This window comes from Bufo bufo, chromosome 7 (assembly GCF_905171765.1).
Source record: "Bufo bufo chromosome 7, aBufBuf1.1, whole genome shotgun sequence".
In the NCBI taxonomy this organism is placed as follows: domain Eukaryota; kingdom Metazoa; phylum Chordata; class Amphibia; order Anura; family Bufonidae; genus Bufo; species Bufo bufo.
The window spans coordinates 67,091,482-67,113,325 of NC_053395.1; the positions used below are offsets into that span (position 1 = coordinate 67,091,482).

General features: G+C 44.1%; 1 protein-coding gene across 1 annotated transcript in view; it reads left to right on the forward strand.

Moving 5' to 3' along the window:
• Positions 1–21,844, forward strand: part of GRIN2A (glutamate ionotropic receptor NMDA type subunit 2A) — an 858,974-nt gene that overhangs the window by 820,151 nt on the left and 16,979 nt on the right. Inside the window, exon 10 of the mRNA XM_040441454.1 lies at positions 586–773. Coding sequence (XP_040297388.1) covers positions 586–773 — 188 coding nt within the window. The remainder of the gene's footprint in view (positions 1–585; positions 774–21,844) is intronic.

The window sequence follows — 21,844 nt, forward strand, 5'->3', positions numbered from 1 at the left end:
CTTTCATTATAATGTTGCTGGCTGCTGAGTGATAATTTATATTTTGGGCAACGTAGGGTGAGGGTTTTTCAAGACTGCAGTTTCCTACAACAGTGTTTATCTCCAGTGCGCCAGAGTGAGATGCAACTAATAAGAACAGATGCAGCATAATGAATTAGGCACATCTCTAACCCTCACATATATAATTGTATATCCAGTGGGCATGGAGGCTCTTCCCCCTCATGTTCTCACCATTTTATGAAAGTGGCGAGTAGAGCAAAACTGGTGCAAAAGCATTGAAATGTCCCCTGTCTTGTTTATACCAGGAAATTAAAAGTAAATTAGTGCAGTGTAAAAGAGAACTGTATTATAGGAATTTAGGATGGTAACATTATGCACTGTACTTATCATTTTAATGTATATTATATATATAGATTATGTAGATTATTTACAACTTCAAAATGTGAAAGGTTGTATTAGTCAAAAAGTAAAATGTTAGATTAAAGCAATCACTGCACCATACCTGATGTTTTTAGTGCTGTCGTCAACCCCTTCTTGTAGTTCTAGTAGCAAGATACATACATTTTGAAACTTTTTTCTTTTCAGAAAGTTAGATGCCTTCATCTACGATGCAGCAGTGCTAAATTATATGGCCGGAAGAGATGAAGGTTGCAAGCTTGTGACAATAGGCAGTGGTTACATCTTTGCCACAACAGGCTATGGAATTGCCCTCCAGAAAGGTTCTGCATGGAAACGGCCTATTGATCTAGCACTTTTACAATTTGTTGGAGATGGTGAGTTATATAATTTTCTCTTAAATGTTATGGATCATTATTTAAATAGCGACACCAAGCGAGGTGGAATATGTGTAATGATGTGTATTGTCCCCAGGGTGGTGAAATAATATTTCAAATGCTATTATTTTCTTCAATAATTCTACTCCAAAAAATTAAAGCATATGAGTGGGCCTGACATTTTTTTGACAAATATTCCTGAAGCTGCTCAATACATAATTGGAAAAATACTAAATATGAGACAGAAACTCTTACCCCTATTCAAACATGAGATGTTATTTCTAATGAGCTCCTAATGTAAAGTTAGAAAGTAACACTTGACTGGTTGAAGATTTGGTTTATCTATGGGTCATATAATCTAAATAATGAGATACTTTTCTGTTAACAGACGAATTGCTATGGCCTCTTATCAGGACTAGGAACAAGGTATTTACACAAAGTGTGCCCCATCAGTCCATAGAATTAATTCAAAACTACCTCACTTGTTAATAAAGAGATTGAATATATTTTAAAAGATGCAGACATCGGCAGAATAAATAATTTACCCCACTTCTGATTGGAGTCGTTTACTTTCCTTTTCTTCTCAATTTGATCCAGACCAGCATAATGATTTATTTTAAAGAATTCAATGATCATTTCCCAGACATCTTTGGTGAAGAGATTTTAATGGTACACAGGTACCAATCACACCCAGCCCTGTGAACTGAGGGGCCATAATTTGAAAAGTTATAAATGACACATGGTAGCTAGAGAGTCTTGCTTCACCCCTGTGCTATGTTTATTGCCTCTGCATTGTTTTACCCTCTATAACAAAAGAACTGATATCCTGATGCCACTATTAACACAATTATCCCATTGTTAACACATGTGCCACCATTATGGTAAGTACAACCCAATGCCCCCAAATATACTGCCAAAATAAAAGTGTTAGAGGATGCAGCTATAGATAAAAGTAAACTTAACTGTTAGAAGACATACAGTAGGATGGGAAAAGGATGGGCATCAAACCCCAGACCAGACCCCAAATCCAAATCAGACCCCAGACTAGAAGTGTAAAATGTCTTTCAAACTGCTTAACATGCTATAAAATAATAAAATATGTCATAGTCAACTTACTGATATCCCATGCTCTCATTCTGACACTTCTTAGTAATCCAATGTTCACTGCAGTTCAATGATGTCTCAATACAGACATGTGACCGCTGCAATCAATTGCTGCAGCAGTGACTTGTCAACACCACTGAGATTACTGCTATGGTCAGTGATTGGATGCCGCAATCAGATGTCAATGTTGAAAGGGAGCAGGAGGTACAGATATTGTGAAGACCAAGAAGCATCAGAGTGGGAGTAGAGAGGAAACAAAAAGGTGGCTCCAAATCATACTTCAAACTTAATACAGACCCCAAAATTTATAAAGGCTATAAATGAGATCCCAATTTAATATTGACTCCTATGTCCAAAGGTAATACAAACCTTAGTCCCTAAATCATTACAGGTCCCCTAGACCTCAGACCGACCACTTTAACCAACTGGCACCATCTTATCCACATTGGATCCTAATGTTGGGTGGAATCAGTTAGTAGTGTGTGCCACTTAAGGTAAAAGAGGACTGAGTAGTCAGGAGTGGTGAGCAATACCAAACATGTTCACCACTGCCTGGGTCTCCTGTGCCAATGAGCACATCCATCACTGATGGAAATAATAGAAAAGTTTTTTCATTAAATGGCACAAACCCTGAAAAAAAAGTGTTAATAAAGTTGTGAAGTGGTACATTAGTTGACCACCTACTTTCACCTACCCCATTCCTTGGTCCTGACATCTTTGATACTTTCAAGTTTCTTTGATTTCTGTGAAGTTCTTTAAGCCTGATATAGACCCGGGAATTCTGACCAGATAATTTCAGTTACTTCCTATTTCTTTGAGAATTGCTGTGTTACAACCAGAGGATGTGGATCCTCTGGGTCTGTGGATAGAGGACTGGACTTTAGCCCTGTATTGCTGACTGCTGATCCTCAGAGTCAGAATACTGGTGTTTGCACAAGTCACCCAGGATGCTGCTAACCGCAGAAGTGTGAACAGAGTCTAGCACAGGCAGGTAGACGGAACAGAAGAACTTTAAGGAGGCGATGGGCAAATCCGTAGTCAGAGGGTGCAGAGGTCGGTAATCCAGGTGATCCAATAAACAGACGGCAGGCAGATTCGTAGTCAAACAGAGCATAGGTCAATAGTCCAGGCAATCCAGCAAGCAGACAGTAAGCAGGGGTCGGGGTCAAACGAGGCAGAGGTCAGAATTCAGGAAATCCAATAAACAGACAGTCCAGAACACAGTAGGAAGCTTCAGCAAGAGTCAAGAGGTACAACAACCATGCTTGGGCAATTCCCCCTAAGTGAAGCTGCCTTAAATACTCAAAGCCCAGCCTCTGGGTGGGGACGATAATCAGGACCCAACTGCCTCGGTAACACCTGGCAGTGAGGACGGATGGGGCAATATGCTGGCGGACGCCTGTGTCTCCTGCAAGGTAAGCCAGACCTGTGACCCATGATGCTGAGATCTGTCAACCTGCGGTGGGAACACGGACCCAATACTGACAGTACCCCCCCCCCCCACTCACGCCCCCTCCACCACACGGTCGACCTAGAGAGAAATTTCTTCAGCAGCAGTAATGTTGATAGAGCACTGTAGTGCTCGGGTGCTCGGGTACTCGAGCCGAACACATCGGGATATTCGGGCACCCGAGTATAATGGAAGTCGATTTTAGAGGGAAAATTTTAAGGAAACATTCTTTACCTGTATATTTACTTGTACATAAAGTCCTGCCGCAAATTACAAGGAAGAGGCACAACCTGTACATCACATAAAGGAGGGCCTCATTCACATTGTGGAACAATTGTTCATGTAGTAGGACTCCTACACTCATAAAACCTATGCACTAAGTGAAAGGGCTGCCAAAAATTACACCCTTTGTTACACATAAAGGAGGGGATCTTCCATAGCCTTGAAAAATTATGATTGATGGCCTGCTGGGGACCCTTAAAAACATTTGGAGCAAGGGCTTGCTGATCTGACCATCTAAAACATTATGGGCGAGGGCCTGCTGCCGCTTTGGTGACTCTAGATAACCTGGGGACAATCGCACGTCCCCGTGATGGCGACGATCCATTTGGATGTCTGCTCTATTAACTTTCAATGTTATTTTCAGTCCAAACCATGTAGAGTAGACCATGGGTAAAGGGGAATCATGGTTCGATTTTGGAGAGGGAGCCTGAGAAACAGCTACGGCTACCACATCCAAGCAAGGCAGCATGCGCGCAAATTACCTATTAGGTATAATTAGGTGAGGGCCTGCAGGTGAGCTGACCCTGTAAAAGATTTTATGTGCGGGCCTGCAGGTGAGCTGACCCTGTAAAAATTTAGGTGCGGGCCTACAGGTGAGCTGACCCTGTAAAAGATTTTAGGTGTGGGCCTGCTGGTGAGCTAACTCTCTAAAACATTATATCCGAGGGCCTTCAGGTGAGCTGACCCTGTAAAACATTATATTTGAAGGCATGCAGGTGAGCTCACCCTCTAAAAAATTAAATGCGAGGTCCTTCAGGTGAGCTGACCCTGTAAAAGATTTGATGTGCGGGCCTGCTGGTGAGCTGACACTGTAAATGATTTTAGGTGCGGGTCTGCTGGTGAGCTGACCCTCTAAAACATTATATGCGAGGGCCTTCAGGTGAGCTGACCCTGTAAAACATTATATGCGAGGGCATGCAGGTGAGCTGACCCTCTAAAAAATTTAATGTGAGGGCCTTCAGGTGAGCTGACCCTGTAAAAGATTGTAGGTGAAGGCATGCTGGTGAGCTGACCCTGTAAAACATTATATACGAGGGCCTTCAGATGAGCTGACCCTGTAAAACATTATATGCGAGGGCATGCATAGAAACATAGAAACATAGAATGTGTCGGCAGATAAGAACCATTTGGCCCATCTAGTCTGCCCAATATACTGAGTACTATGGATAGCCCCTGGCACTATCTTATATGAAGGATGGCCTTGTGCCTATCCCATGCATGCTCAAACTCCTTCACTGTATTTGCAGCTACCACTTCTGCAGGAAGGCTATTCCATGCATCCACTACTCTCTCAGTAAAGTAATACTTCCTGATATTACTTTTAAACCTTTGCCCCTCTAATTTAAAACTATGTCCTCTTGTAGCAGTTTTTCTTCTTTTAAATATTCTCTCCTCTTTTACCTTGTTGATTCCCTTCATGTATTTAAAAGTTTATATCATATCCCCTCTGTCTCGTCTTTCTTCCAAGCTATACATGTTAAGGTCCTTTAATCTTTCCTGGTAAGTTTTATCTTGCAATCCATGTACCAGTTTAGTAGCTCTTCTCTGAACTCTCTCCAAAGTATCAATATCCTTCTGGAGATATGGTCTCCAGTACTGAGCACAATACTCCAAATGAGGTCTCACTAGTGCTCTGTAGAGCGGCATGAGCGCCTCCCTCTTTCTACTGGTAATTCCTCTCCCTATACACCCAAGCATTCTGCTAGCATTTCCTGCTGCTCTATGACATTGTCTGCCTATCTTTAAGTCTTCTGAAATAATGACCCCTAAATCCCTTTCCTCAGATACTGAGGTTAGGACTGTATCACTGTTTTATATTCTGCTCTTGGGTTTTTACGCCCCAGGTGCATTATTTTGCACTTATCCACATTAAATTTTAGTTGCCAGATTTTTGACCATTCCTCTAGTTTTCCTAAATCCTTTTCCATTTGGTGTATCCCTCCAGGAACATCAACCCTGTTACAAATCATAAAGACACACCTTACCATCGAGGCCTTCTGCAATTTCGCTGATAAAGATATTAAACAATATGGGTTTCAGAACAGATCCCTGAGGTACCCCACTGGTAACAAGACCTTGGTCTAAATATACTCCATTGACTACAACCCTCTGTTGCCTGTCCCTCAGCCACTGCCTAATCCATTCAACAATATGGGAGTCCAAGCCCAAAGACTGCAATTTATTGATAAGCCTTCTGTGTGGGACAGTATCGAAAGCCTTACTGAAGTCTAGATAAGCGATGTCTACTGCACCACCGCCATCTATTGTTATAGTCACCCAATCAAAAAAATCAATAAGATTAGTTTGACATGATCTCCCTGAAGTAAACCTATGCTGTTTTTCATCTTTCAATCCATGGGATTTTAGATGTTCCACAATCCTCTCCTTAAGTATGGTTTCCATTAATTTCCCCACTATTGATGTCAGGCTTACTGGCCTATAGTTGCCCGATTCCTCCCTACTACCTTTCTTGTGAATGGGCACAACATTTGCTCATTTCCAATCTTCTGTTGCCCGTGATTGGTTAAATAAATCTGTTAATGGTTATGCTAGTTCACCGCTGAGCTCTTTTAATAGCTTTGGGTGTATCCCATCAGGCCCCTGTGACTTATCTGTATTGATTTTAGACAGCTGACTTAGAACCTCTTCCTCTGTAAAGGCACATGCATCAAAAGATTCATTAGTCTTCTTTCCTAACTGAGGTACTTTTCCTTCATTTTCCTTCGTAAAGACTGAACAGAAGTATTCATTGAGGCAGTCAGCTAGTTCTTTATCTTCTTCCATATACCTTCCTTCTTTTGTTTTTAATTTTGTAATTCCTTGTTTTAGTTTCCTTTTTCCATTTATGTATCTGAAGAATGCCTTATCGCCTTTTTTCCCTGACTGAGCTAATTTCTCTTCTGCCTGTGCTTTAGAAGCTCTTATAACTTGTTTGGCCTCTCTCTGCCTAATCTTGTAAATAAGCCTGTCATCCTCGTTTTTTTTTTTTCATAATTCCTAAATGCTATCTTTTTGTTTTTAATGATTTTGGCCACTTCTGCTGAGTACCACAGTGGTCTTTTCCTTTTTTTTGCTTTTACTGACAAGCCTAATGCAATTTTCTGTTGCCTTCAATAGTGCCTCTTTTAAGTAGTCCCATTTCTCCTGGACTCCAATGAAACTGTTCCAATCTGATAGGGACTCGTATACCACTAATCAAATTTTAGAAAAGTCTGTTTTTCTAAAATCTAAAACTTTTGTTTTTGTGTGGTGTGACTCAGTCACTGTACTTATAGTAAACCACACTGACTGGTGATCACTAGATCCCAAGCTTTCCCCTACAGTAATATCATATACCAAATTCCCATTTGTGAATACTAAATCTAAAATGGACTCCTTCCGGGTTGGCTGCTCAACTACTTGCTGTAGAGATAATCCCAGTAGGGAATTTAGAATATCTGTACTCCTGGCAGAACTAGCTATTTTGGTTTTCCAGTTTACATCAGGAAGATTGAAGTCTCCCATAATGATAACTTCCCACTTCAATGTCATTTTAGCTATTTCCTCAACTAGTAGATCATCTAATTCTTTGACTTGGCTAGGTGGTCTATATATCACACCTACACGAGTTACCTTATGATTATGAAGCTGCAAGGTAACCCAAACTGACTCTAAATTGTTCTCGCTAACTTGCATCAAATTAGATTTTATGCTGTCTTTCACATACAAGGACACCCCTCCCCCTTCTTGCCTTCTCTGTCTTTCCTGTATAGAGAGAACCCTGGTATTGATGTATCCCAGTCATTACTCCCCTTGAACCACGTCTCAGTAACAGCCACTACATCTATATTCTCAGATGCCATTATAGCCTCAAGTTCATGGATCTTATTCCCTAAACTGCGAGCATTTGTAGATAAGAATCTGAGCTTGTCATTTCTTAACCTTTGTGCTACTGGCATCTTCTGGCATTGTTCCGGGGGGCAGTCGGACTGCTGGATTATCACTCTTTTGCCCCCCTTTCCTAGTTTAAATGCTCCTTAGCAAATACTTGGAACTGTTCACCGAGGACATTCGTTCCTTTGAGAGAAAGATGCAAACCATCTTTCTTGTACAGTTCTTTTCCATTCCAACAAGAGCTAACATGAGACACAAAGCCAAACCCTTGGTTCCGACACCATTCACCAAGCCATACATTGAATTCCTTAATGCGCATCTTCCTGTCATGCTGAAGGTTATGCACAGGCAAAACTGCAGAGAATGAAACAGTTGATGCAACCTCCCGTATATCCTTTCCAAGTGTGTGAAAAGCTTCTTTCACCTTTGAAACCTCATTGCAAGCCAGATCGTTTGTCCCCAGATGGACAATAACATCCACTTCCCTTTCCTGTTTTGTTTGCCTAACAATATTAAGGATCCGTCGTCTATCCCTGCTAGCGGTAGCACCAGGGAGACATCTTACAACACCATTCTCCTCAAACTTCACACCTCTTATGATGGAATCGCCCACCAACAGCTGCTTACTATCAGTCCTCACCTTCTCCTTTTTGTCTTTGGCTGCAGTCTTGCATACTTTAGGCATGGGAGATGATTGTTTCTCACCCACCGTGCTTGAGCCATCCGCCATGTTGCTCTTGCACTCTGAAAGTGCTGCAAATGAATTATGGAGAGCCACAGACTGTGGGACATGTCTTCTATCTACAACTCTCAGTCTACCAGAACCTACAGTAACCCATCTTCCATTTCTAGGGGGCCTCTGTGGCAGTGGCATTGCAATGTTCTCAGTCTGAGTTTGCTTAATGGTTAATTTACAAATCTGACCCTCTAAAAAATTTAATGTGAGGGACTTTAGGTGAGCTGACCCTGTAAAAGATTGTAGGTGAGGGCATGCTGGTGAGCTGACCCTTTAAAGGATTTAAGGTGCGGGCCTGCTGGTGAGCTGACCCTCTAAAACATTATATACGAGGGCCTTCAGATGAGCTAACCCTGTAAAACATTATATGCGAGGGCATGCAGGTGAGCTGACCCTCTAAAAAATTTAATGTCAGGGCCTTCAGGTGAGCTGACCCTGTAAAAGATTTGAGGTGCGGGCCTGCTGGTGAGCTCACCCTGTAAAATATTTTATGTGCAAGCCTGCTGCTGAGCTGACCCACTAAAAGATTGTAGGTGAAGGCCTGCTGGTGAGCTGACCCTCTAATAAATTGTATGCGAGGGCCTGAAGGTGAGCTGACCCTGTAAAATATTTTAGGTGAGGGCATGCTGGTGAGCTGACCCTCTAAAAAATTATATGCGAGGGCCTGCAGCTGAGCTGACCATCTAAAAAATTATATGCGAGGGCCTGCAGCTGAGCTTACCCTCTAAAAAAATTATATGCGAGGGCCTGCTTGTGAGCTGACCCTGTAAAACATTATATACGAAGGGCATATATGTGAGGGCATTATATGTGACGAATAAGTATGTTGATATGATGGAAGAGGAGGAGGAGAAAAGAAAGATTCAACCATATACCCTTGTTTGTGGTGGAAGGGGTGCATAAGAATATAGTGTATTCAGTACATTATAAACAACACATTTAAAGTGCCTTTATGTTCAGCCGCTTTCCTCTGGTGGAGTCGAGAAGTCATGGTCAATCCAGGCCTTGTTCATTTTTATAAGAGTCAACCTGTCAGCATTTTCAGTTGACAGGCGGATACGTTTATCTGTTATAATTCCACCAGCAGCACTCAATACCTGATCAGACAAAACGCTGGCGGCAGGGCAGGCCAGCGCCTCAAAGGCGTAGTGCGCCAGTTCGTGCCACATGTCCAGCTTGGACACCCAGTAGTTGTAAAGCACTGAGGGATCATTGAGGATGCTGACATGGTCTTCTATGTACTCCTTCATCATCTTCCAAAATATTTACCTCCTTGTGACACTAGGCCGTGCATCAGGGTGAGGGTGCTGGCGGGGTGTCATGAAACTGTCCTAGGCTTTGGAGAGTGTTGCCCTGCCTCTGTTGGAACTGCTGTCTGTTCCCCTCGTCTCCCCTCCTCGGGTTGGCCAAGGAACTACTGTCTCTGCCGCTAGCGTTGAAAGATTTGGAGCAGTTTTTCAACAAATATCTTCTGGTATTGCATCGTTTTGCTCGTTCTCTACACCAGAGGAATGAGAGATGAGAAGTTTTCTTTGTAGCGGGGATCGAGAAGGGTGAAAAACCAGTAATCGATGTTGTCAAAAATGCGTATAACGTGCGGGTCGCAGGAAAGGCAGCCTAACATGAAGTCAGCCATGTGTGCCAGAGTACCAACAGGCAAGACTTCGCTGTCGTCATCAGGAGGATCACTTACAATCTCCTCATCCTCTTCCTCCTTTTCTGCCCACCCACGCTGAAAAGATGGAATTAAAATTTCATGGGTAGCAAAGTCAACCGTCTCCTGCTCCTCCTCCCCATCATCCAATTTGCGCTGAGAAGATGAACTGAGGGTGGTCTGGCTATCACCCTGTGTAATGTCTTCCCCCATTTCCACTTCTTCCACATGCAAAGCGTCGTCTTTAATTGTGAGCAGCGAGCATTTGAGTAGACACAGAAGTGGGATGGTTACGCTGATAATAGCGTTATCTCCGCTTACCATCTGTGTTGATTCCTCAAAGTTCCTTAAAACCTCACAGAGGTCAGACATCCATGCCCACTCCTCACTTGTGAATAGCAGAAGCCGGTGAGCTGGCAATTTCAAGCGCTGCTGCAGCATTGACAGATCGGCTGAAGCTGTCAGTGACATGCGGAAATGTGCACACACGAGGCGCACCTTCACCAGTAGCTCAGGCAAATTGTGGTAGGTTTTGAGAAACCGCTGAACCACAAGGTTAAACAAGTGGGCTAGGCATGGGATGTGTCTCAGCTTGCCAAGCTCCAAAGCCGCCACCAAGTTACGGCGATTATCAGACACAACCATGCCTGGTTATAGGTTGAGTGGCGAGAGCCACAGCTCAGTCTGATCTCTTATCCCCTGCCATAGCTCTGTGGCGGTGTGCTGCTTGTCCCCTAAGCATATCCACTTCAGCACGGCCTGTTTCCGCTACCCCACTGCAGTGCTCCACTGCTTCCAGCTACCAACTGATGACTGACTAGTGCTGCACACATATAATTCAGAGGTGGAAGTGGAGGAGGAGGTGGAGGAGGAGAAGTAGGGGTTTGAGCCACTAACAAAGGTGCTGGCGGAAACCCTGATTGATGTAGGGCACGCAATCCTTGGCGTTGGTAGCACCTGTGCCATCCCAGGGTATGACTCGCTCCCGACCTCCACAACGTTTACCCAGTGTGCCGTCAGGGAAATGTAGCGTCCCTGGCCGAATGCACTTGTCCATGTGCCCGTGGTAAAGTGTGATGTTATGGGACACATGTTGGTGTAAGGCGGGCACGGTACACCGTCAAAAATAGTGGCGGCTGGGGACTGCATAACGAGGTAGGGCCGCCGACATCAGGCTGCGGAAGGCCTTAGTGTCCACAAGCCTAAATGGCAACATTTCCAGGACCGTTAATTTGGAAAGTTGCGTATTTAGTGCTATAGCCTGTGGGTGGGTGGCTGGGTATTTGCTGCTGCATTCAAATGCCTGGGGTAAGGACATTTGTACGCTGCGCTGGGACACGGAGGTGGATGTGGTCGCTGATGGTGCTTGCGAAGGTGCAGGGTGGGAGGCAACCGGGCCTGTACCTTCGACAGGGGATTGGCCAGCATGTAACACAGGGGAAGAAGAGGCAGTGGTGTGACCCGCAGACACAGATTGTGGACCCAGGCTTTCGTCCTACTTATTACGGTGCTTTGATGCCATGTGGTGGATCATGCAGGTGGTGGTGAGTATGCTAGTGTTCACGCCCCAGATCATTTTTGTATGGCACAGGTTGCAAACTACTATTCTTTTGTCGTCAGCACTTTCCTCAAAAAAGCGCCATTCTACGGAACATCTACCCCTTGGCAAGGGAGATTTCTGCAAGGAGTTTCTCCATGGAACAGCTGCGGGTCTTTGTGGTGTTGCTTGCCTTCTCTCTTTTGCCACCCCACTGCCTCTTCCAGCCTGTTGCGGTGCTGTAGATCCCTCCCCCTCTGTACTGATGTCCTCCCTAGGCTTTCCACCTTCCCAGGTTGGGTCAGTGAACTCATTGTCCACCTCCTCTTCCACTTCCTCACTCTGATCATCCTCCTGATTTGTTGACCTAACCACAACCTCAGTGATTGACAACTGTGTCTCATCCTCATCATCAACCTATTGAGACAGTAATTGAGGTTGACTCATTGGCAACTGTGTCTCATCATCATCTACCTCATTACAACACTAATTGCCATTCTCCACCGTCATGTTCTTGTGACTGTGGATGTTCAAGAGGTTGGCAATCAGGGCACAAGATCTCATGTCCCTCTTCAAGCGTGCTTGGCTAGAGGGCTAAATCAAGTAATGGCGATGAAAAGTGTGGGATCACTTGTTTGCCCAGACTCTCCGTGGTGGGAGGAAGGAGGATCAAGGTGAGGATTGTGTTGACCAGACTGCTGGCTACTGAGACTGGACTTGGTGGAAGACAGGTTGGTGCTTAACCGACTGGAAGCATTATCTGCTGCAATCCAACCGACCACCTGGTTGTACTGGTCTGACTTCAAGAGTGGTGTCCTGCACCACCCTGAAAACTGGGACATGAAGCTAGGTATCTTGGATGAATATTTTTCTTGTGCTCTTGCAGCAGGCACTGTTTCTCCGCACCCCTCAGCATCATGGCCACTTCCCCGTCCCTTACTGCTCGCATTCTTCATTTTAAATGTGATATTTGCTTGAAAGTATGTCACACGTACAGTAGTGTAGGATTTGGAAGTGCAAAAAAATTTACAAAGGTATTTGTGATTAGGAAACGTTATACAGGACAGGTATTACAGGGAAAGTCACATTTCGCAGTGTTTACGGAAAAAAGTGTACTGAATGTCACTGATATTTAAGTGATGTGCACACTTTAAACAGGAAATGTGGCGCAGATAATTTTACTGTCCGTAGGGGATACCGTCTAGGAAAAAGAGTACTGGATGTCACTGATATTTTAGGGATGCGCACACTTTAAACATGAGACGTGGCGCAGATAATTTTACTGTCCACAGGGGACACTGTCTATGGAAAAAGTGCACTAGATGTCACTGATATTTTAGGGATGCAAACACTTTAACAGGAGATGCGGCACAGATAATTTAAGTGTCCACAGGGGACACCGTCTACGTAAAAAGTGTACTGGATGTCACTGATATTTTAGGGAAGGAACACACTTTAAACAGGAGATGTGACGCAGATAATTTGCTGTCCGCAGTGGACACCGTCTACGGAAAAAGTGCACTGGATGTCACTGATATTTTAGGGATGTGCACACTTTAAACAGGAGATGTGGCGAGGTAAATTTTGCTGTCCGCATGTAGGAAACCGTCTACAGAAAAAAAAGTGCACTGGATGTCACTGATATTATAGAAATGCGCACACTTTAAACAGGAGATGTGACGCAGATAATTTTGCTGCCCGCAGAGGACACAGTCTACGGAGAAAGTGTACTGGATGTCACTGATATTTTAGGGATGCGCACACTTTAAAAAGGAGATGTGGCATGGATAATTTGACTGTCCGCATGGGACACCATCTATGGAAAAAGTGCAGTAGATGTCACTTATATTTTAGGATGCGCACACTTTAAACAGGAGATGTGGCGCGGATAATTAAACTGTCCACAGGGGACACTGTCTACAGAAATAGCGCACTGGATGTCACTGATATTTTAGTAATGCGCACACTTTAAACAGGAGATGTGGGGCGGAAAATTTAACTGTCCGCATGGGACGCCGTCTACGGTAAAAGTCAGCTAGATGTCACTTATATTTTAGGATGCACACACTTTAAACAGCAGTTGTGGCGCGGAAAATTTCAATGTCCGCAGGGGACACCGTCTATGGAAAAAAGTGCACTGGATGTCATTGATATTTAAGGGATGCGCACACTTTAAACAGGAGGTGTGGCGCGGATAATTTAACTGTCCGCATGGGACACGTCTACGGAAAAAGTGCACTGGATGTGACTGATATTTTAGGGATGCGAAAATCTAATAGGAGATGTGGTGCGGATAATTTAACTGTCCGCAGCGGACAGCGTCTATGGAAAAAGTGCACAGGATGTCACTGATATTTTAGGGATGCGCACACTTTAAACAGGAGATGTGGTGCGGATAATTTAACTGTCTGCAGCGTACACTGTCTACGGAAAAACTGCACTAAATGTCAATGATATTTTAGGGATGTGCACACATTAAACAGGAAATGTGGCACGGAAAATTTAACTGTCCACAGAGGACACCGTGTACGGAAAAAGTGTACTGAATGTTACTGATATTTTATGGATGTGCACACTTTAAACAGGAGATGTGGCGAAGATAATTTAACTGTCCGCAGCAGACACCGTCTATGGAAAAAAATGCACTGGATGTCACTTATATTTTAGCATGCACACACTTTAAACAGGAGGTGTGGCGTGGATAATTTAACTGTCCGCATGTGACACCATCTACGGAAAAATTTCACTGGATGTCACTGATATTTTAGGGATGCGCACACTTTAAACGGGAGATGTGGCACGGATAATTGAACCGTCCACAGAAGACACAGTCTACGGAAAAAGTGCACTGGATTCTACTGATATTTTAGGGATGTGCACACTTTAAACAGGAGATGTGGCGCAGATAATTTAACTGTCCGCAGGTGACACCGTATACGGAAAAAGTGTACTGTATGTCATTGATATTTTAGTGATGCGCATACTTTAAACAGGAGATGTGGCGTGGACAATTTAACTGTCCACTGCAGATACCGTCTAAGGAAAAAGTGTATTGGATGTCACTGATATTTTAGGGATACGCACACTTTAACAGGAGATATAGCGCAGATAATTTAACTGTCCGCAGCGGACACCGTCTACGAAAAAATTGCACTGGATGTCACTGATATTTTAGGGATGCGCACACTTTAAACAGGAGATGTGGCGCGGATAATTTAACTGTCCGCAGGGGACACTGTCTACGGAAAAAGTCACTGATATTTTAGGGATGCCACTGATATTTTAGGGATACGTACACTTTAACAGGAGATGTAGCGCGGATAATTTAACTATCCGCAGGGAACACCATCCATGGAAAAAGTGTCCTAGATGTCACTGATATATTAGGGATGCACACTTTAAACAGGAGATGTGACGCGGATAATTTAACTGTCCACAGTGGACACCATCTACGAAAATACTGCACTGGATGTCACTTATATTTTAGGATGCGCACACTTTAAACAGGAGTTGTGGCCACTGGCGTAGCAGTCGCAATTGCGACTGGGCCCCTAAGTCAGGGGATTGCGACTGGGCCCCTAAGTCAGGGGGGGCCCACGGGGTTCCCTCAAGCCAGGAGAGCCACAGTAACCCCCCAGCCCCCCCATCATTGGTGGCAGTTCCGATTGGAGTCTCAGCAGTGTAAAGCTGGGGCTCTGATCGGTTACCATGGCAGCCAGGACGCTACTGAAGTCCAGGCTTCCATGGTCAGTTAGTCAGCAGCATACTTACATGCGCTGTGGCCACCAGACGCTCCTTCTTCTTGTAACTCGTCTCAGGTCTGTGTGGCGCATTGCTATAAGCATAAGCAATACGTCACACAGACCTGTGACGAGTTACAAGAAGAAGGAGCGTCGGGCGGCCACAGCCAATGTAAGTATGCTGCTGACTAACTGACCATGGCAGACAGGACTTCAGTAGCGTCCTAGCTGCCATGATAACCGATGGGATGTGGCGGCAAGGTCCGAGAGGTATGTGGGGGTGGGAGATCGGGGGGGGGGCCCATAACATCTTTAAACAGGAGTTGTGGCGCGGATAAATTAACTGTCCCGGGGGACACCATCTACAGAAAAAGTGCACTGGATGTTACTGATATTTTAGGGATGCACACACTTTAAACAGGAGAGGTGGCGAAGATAATTTAACTGTCTGCAGCAGACACCGTCTACAGAAAAAAATGCACTGGATGTCACTTATATTTTAGGATGTGCACACTTTAAACGGGAGGTGTGGCGCGGATAATTTATCTGTCTGCATGGGACACCGTCTACGGAAAAAGTGCATTGGATGTCACTGATATTTTAGGGATGCACACACTTTAAACAGGAGATGTGGCGCAGATAATTTAACTGACCGCAGGTGACACCGTATACGGAAAAAGTGTACTGTATGTCACTGATATTTAAGTGATGCGCATAATTTAAACAGGAGATGTGGCGCGGATAATTTAACTGTCTGCAGGGGACACCGTCTACGGAAAAAGTGTACTGGATGTCACTTATATTTTAGGATGCGCTCACTTTAAACAGGAGTTGTGACGCAGATAATTTAACTGTCCGCAGCGGACACCCTCTACGGAAAAAGTGCACTGGATGTCACTGATATTTTAGGAATGCGCACACTTTAACAGGACATGTAGCGTGGATAATTTAACTGTCCGCAGAGAACACCATCCATGGAAAAAGTGTCCTGGATGTCACTGATATTTTAGGGATGCGCACACTTTAAACAGGAGATGTGGCACAGATAATTTTACTGTCCGCAGGGAACACCATCTATGGAAAAAGTGTCCTAGATGTCACTGATATGTATCTTGATAGCCAGGAGTTCCCTGCCTCCAATAAATATTATTTTTTTTTGGCAGCAGAAAATAACTTAGAAAATAAACCACAAAGAGACATACGACCTGAGGCATTCTTCTGTGACAGTACTGCCCCGGCTCCTACGGAGGATGTGTCCACCTCCAAGAAGAACTGTTTGTGAGGTTCTGGGCATTGAAGGACTGGAGCTGAAGAAAAAGCTTGCTTGAGGGAAGAAAATGCAGTCTCCGCTTCAGGAGACCATTGTTTGGGATTGGCACCCTTCCTGGTCAGACCGGAAATAGGAGCTGTTAAAGTTTACAAATGAATTGACGATTAAAATTAGCAAAGCCCAAGAACCTCTGTATTGCCTTCAGGCCGGAGGTACGGGGCCAGTTGAGCACTGCAGCCACCTTTCCAGGATCCATTTTGAGACCCTGATTCGAGATGATATATCTCAGGAAGGGCAGGGACGACTTTTCGAAGACACACTTTTCCAGTTTAAATGACAGCAGATTCTCTCATCAACATTGTAAAAGCACCTGCACATGCTTGCGATGAGTTCTAAGAATATCATCCAAATTGACAACACAAGAATAGAGCAGATCGAAAAATATCATTAACAAACTCCTGGAAGATGGCAGGGGTACTGAGCCCAAGTGGCATAACGAGGTATTCATAGTGGCCATCCCTGGTGATAAAGGCTGTCTTCCATTTGTCACCCTCACGAATACATATTAAATTGTATGCCCCCCGTAAGTCCAACTTAGAGAAGATCCGGGCCCCACAGAGTCTATCAAATAACTCAGAAATTAATGGTGATGGGTACTTATTCTTGATGATGATCTTATTCAGACCACGGTAATCTATACAGGGGCGAAGGGACCTTTCTTTCTTTTTCATGAAAAAGAATCCTGCCCCTGCTGGAGACAAAGAGTTCCTGATGAAACACCTCTCAAGTTTCTCCTTGATGTAATCCGCTGTGGACTGTGATTCAGCGGGAGACAAAGGGTACACATGACCCTGAGGAGGAGATGTCCCTGTTAGCAGATCAACAGGGCAGTCATAGGGGTGATGGGGTGGTAGTATCTCAGCCTCCTTTTTATGAAATAAATCAGCAAAGAAATGATAGGCCACCAGCAAAGCCTCCAGGCTTTTAGGAAGAGGTATAGCAACCCTTTGTTGACAATAACATAGGCATCTGCCTTGGCACAGCTGTCCCCATCAGAGAACCTCCTCAGAACTCTACTCGATTACAGGATTGTGCATCCTAAGCCAGGGCAACCCCAGCAAAAGAGAATGAGACAGTTCAGGGAGCACATATAGAGAAATCCTTTCAACATGTAACGCCCCTACCTGTAGTTCCAACGGAACAGTGACAAACCGCACTGGATCCGTCAGCACTTGTCCGCTGATGGCTATCACCAGCAGGGGATTCTTTGGCAGGCGTACAGGGATGTAGTATTGACTCACCATTCTCTGGTGTATAAATTTCCCCGCAGATCCGAAAACCAAGGAAGCGGGTATGGAGACCTTCATGCCCCCAAGAAACAGAGTTACAGGAATCTGGAGAGTGGAACAGTTTTCACCTAGGGCCGCCTAGTAGAGACATAGTCCGGAAGACATACAAAGATGACGTTCCTCATCCGTAAGCCGAGTGAAATTCACCTGCATGGGTTCAGGATCCGAAAAGGAGAAGTGCAATGAAGGCTGAGACCTATTAGACTTAAACATACGTTGTGGAAGTCTTTTTTCCCGACTGACCTCCCGAGTCCGCTCCAAAAACCGTATGTCGATTTTTATAGCCAGAGAGATCAGGGCCTCAAGGGAAGTAGGTACGTCATGACCTGCGAGTTCGTCTTAATACGCCCAGACAAACCCTCCCAAAAGGTCACCACCAAAGTCTCCTCATTCCATGAAACTTCAGATGCTAAGGTGCGGAACTGAATCACATATTGTCCCACCGACCGGCTCCCTTGACGGATGTGCAGCAGCGAATAGGCAGCAGAATAAGCTCGACCTGGCTCGCCAAACACCCTCTTAAAGGAGTCCATAAATAGAGCCACATTACTGGTGATAGGTCCAGATCTCTCCCATTTGGATTCGCCCATGCCAGAGCCTGACCCTCGAGATGAGAGATAATGAACGCCACTTTAGCATTCATTATCTCTAAGCTGTGCTGCAGCCACAACAGGAACTTCAATAGCAGTAGGAGCCTATGCAGACTGTGCTGTAGAAAGAGAGTCCAGGCGAGCAGCTACATGCTGCAGATAATTCACCATTTGTTTCTGGGTGGCATGCTGTTGCTCAAGTGCCTGTAGTAGTTCAGAAATTCCTGGTTTAGAGCCAGCGAGATCCATGGCCCAAGCGTACTGTTACGACCAGAGGATGTGGATCATCTGGGTCGGTGGATAGAGGACTGGACTTTAGCCCTGTGTTGCTGACTCTCAGAGTCAGGATACTGCTTTTTGCACCAGTTACCCAGGATGCTGCTAACATGGAGAGGGGAACGCACGAGTGATATAGCGCATCAGATGACACCTGGCAGTGAGGACGGATGCCTGTGTCTCCTGCAAGGTTAGCCAGCTCTGGGACCCTGTCACGGTCCCTCAGGTGACTGATGTCAGGAAATCAAGGAGATTGGCTGAGCGTGGAGGAATCTAACAGCCTCCTTGATTTCTCTTGATTCAGTGTTGATAGGGTTAATGACCACTTCCCTTTTCTCAGCTGTTGCTCAGTGGTCATCACTTCTACCCTTTATAGTCTCACCCCACCTTTCTGATTATGCGGTTGATAGCTTAATTTGGGTTTGGATGAGCTGGTGTGAGATCCTCTTTGGTTTTCCTCCATCTCTACAGAAGTTAAGTGTCGTGTTTGTTTGTATTTGTTATATTCCCTGCTGTTGTATCTGGGCCTGAGACAGAGACTTTCATTCGTCCATCTGGGGAGGAATGGTTTGTCTCTGGTCCTATACTTATTCCAGGGCCTTATAGGGAAATTAGGACCTAGGTATCCTGCTTATGAATATTCCTACCTTCAAAGTCTTTTCATATTGTCTGGTAGTCAGTGCCCGGATTAGTGTTGTCTAGGAGGTGATCTGTTTCTTCCTTAGTTTCCAAGCCCAGTTACTGTTACCCTTCCCTCCTGTGTTCAGTGTGGAGTTTCCCCCCCACACTGATCGTAACAGACCTGGTGCTGAGATGTGCAGACAGGGATCTTTCACCCTGCGGTGGGGACACGGACCCAACACTGACAGGCTGAAACTGTACTCCCCATTCTATGAAATGTTCTATAGGAAATATGTCATCAGAAATTCTTCCTCTCAGTGCGAAAAAGTATTTGGTGTATTCATTATTTATTATTGTTCTGGAAAACATCGATTAATAATCCACTGAAGTACTTGTAGTTCAAGTTTTCTGGGGTGAATATTAAACTAAACCTTTAGCGCATCAACTATAGAAAGGAGATACATTCAAATATTAATAGTACTGGACCCCTGAGTTTTGCTTGAAATGATTGAAATGAAAAGCTTGTGTCCAGGGAGCAATCTTGCAGTAGGAAATAAAGAACTCCCAGTTTCACAAGTGAAGTAGCAGCAAAGAAATATAGAAGAAAGAAATATATTTATATTATAGGGTAAAAATATATTTTACTTATTTTGATGTCTTTCGTGTGATGACTGTTGATAGCAAAAAAGGTTGAAGACTGTATGAATAGCATTGCAGCAAGGTAATATCTACAGTAAATCACCAAAAAGGCTATGGATCCCCATCTTATAAGAAGGAGAGTATATGATACTATAAAACACCACCTGGCTTTTTGCTATCATGTCTCCTCATTAAATACTCCTATATTATGGCCTATTCACATAGCCATACACCCCCGTCAATTAGCTGTTTCTGGCTGCCACCGTGCTGGAATCTAACAGTGGAAGTGGAAGCAGAAGTCTCCATACACTAAGTAGTTTCCGACGCTTGCATACTGGAGCTCAGCTCTCATTCACTTCAATCGAACATGGCTGCAGTACCTCAGCACTGCCACTACACAGTGTACAGTGCTGTATTCCCCAGCTTCTTACACTGTATAGTTTCTGGCCCTGGACATTCCAAAACAGCTCATTGGTTCTTTTACCAGGTGACGCTGCATTAGAGGGCAGTTATATGTGTGAGGACTTCATACTAGAGTATTGTGGGTCTTGCATATCTTGTTATACACCCTATATTCCTTATAAACAATCTTCATCAATGGGATGAAGACTGAGGTGTCTGGCAGTGGTTTATCTTCCATAGGGCCAAAGGATCAGGATTTTAAAATCCAACAAGACCAATCTTTCCTTTCCCGAATTAGCAGATTTGAAAGACATATAACTAATGTGAATGAACACCTTAAAGGGTTTGTCCGTTTTTTTTAAAGAAAGCTCAGAACGCACATAAGAGATCCCCGATCAATTCTATTCTGACATTTCTAGATAGATCAGTATGAATTGTTTTATTAGATTTTATTACATGGGTGGAGATGGATCACCATTGCAGTCATTGCAGTGGCCACTGATTGGCTGAGCATTCATTTCCTGCATGTTGATGGGGAATAGGAAATAGAGACTGTAAGGTGCCTGGTAATCTGAATATGACTTTTTATTTATTTTTTTCATTTTGAGCTTTTTGTAAACAACATCTTAATCGACCAGACAACCCGTTTAAGTCGCATATTAAGCAATTCTTTGAAGGAGATCATGCCTTAATAATAAAACTATTCCCTTAGCAGAAAGCTGGAATCAATGTTCTTTTACAAAGATAAACTAATTTATGTAGGGTAAAATTATTTCATCCAATCCTTAGTCATCTACAGAGGGTTACTGTGAGGAACAGAAGTATTTGAACACCCTGTAATTTCCAGTAATGTAATTTAGTTGTTCCACTTAGAAATCTTGGAGGGGTATGAAATTCACATTGTAGGTGCATTCCCACTCTGAGAGACAGAATTTTTTTTTAAAAATCAGGAAATCACATTGTATGATTTTTAAAGAATTTATTTGTCTTGCACTGCTAAACATAAGTATTTGAACACGTGAGAAACAGCAAGAATTCTGGCTCTCAAAGACCTGTTACTGTGCCTTTAAAAAGTCTACCTCTACTCCACTCAATAATCTAACTTAGTAGCACATGTCTGAGCTCTTTAAAGACACCTGTCCACCCCACAGTCAGTCAGATGCCAACTACTACCATGGGCAAGACTAAAGAGCTGTCAAAAGACACCAGAGACAAAATTGTGGACCTCCACAAGGCTGGAAAGGGCTACGGGGCAATTGCCAAAAAGCTTGGTGAAAATAGATCAACTGTTGGATCAATTGTTATAAAATGGAACAGTGGGGTATCACTGATGATAAGAAAGGTGAGGAATCAGCCCAGAACTACAAGGGAGATGCTGGTCAATGACATGAAGAGAGCTGAGACTACAGTTTCAAAGGTCACTGTAGGTAGAATACTACGCTGTCATTGTTTTAAATCATGCATTGCATGGAAGGTTCCCCTGCTCAAGTCATCACATGTCCAGGCCCGTCTGAAGTTTGCCAATGACCATCTGCATGATCCAGAGGA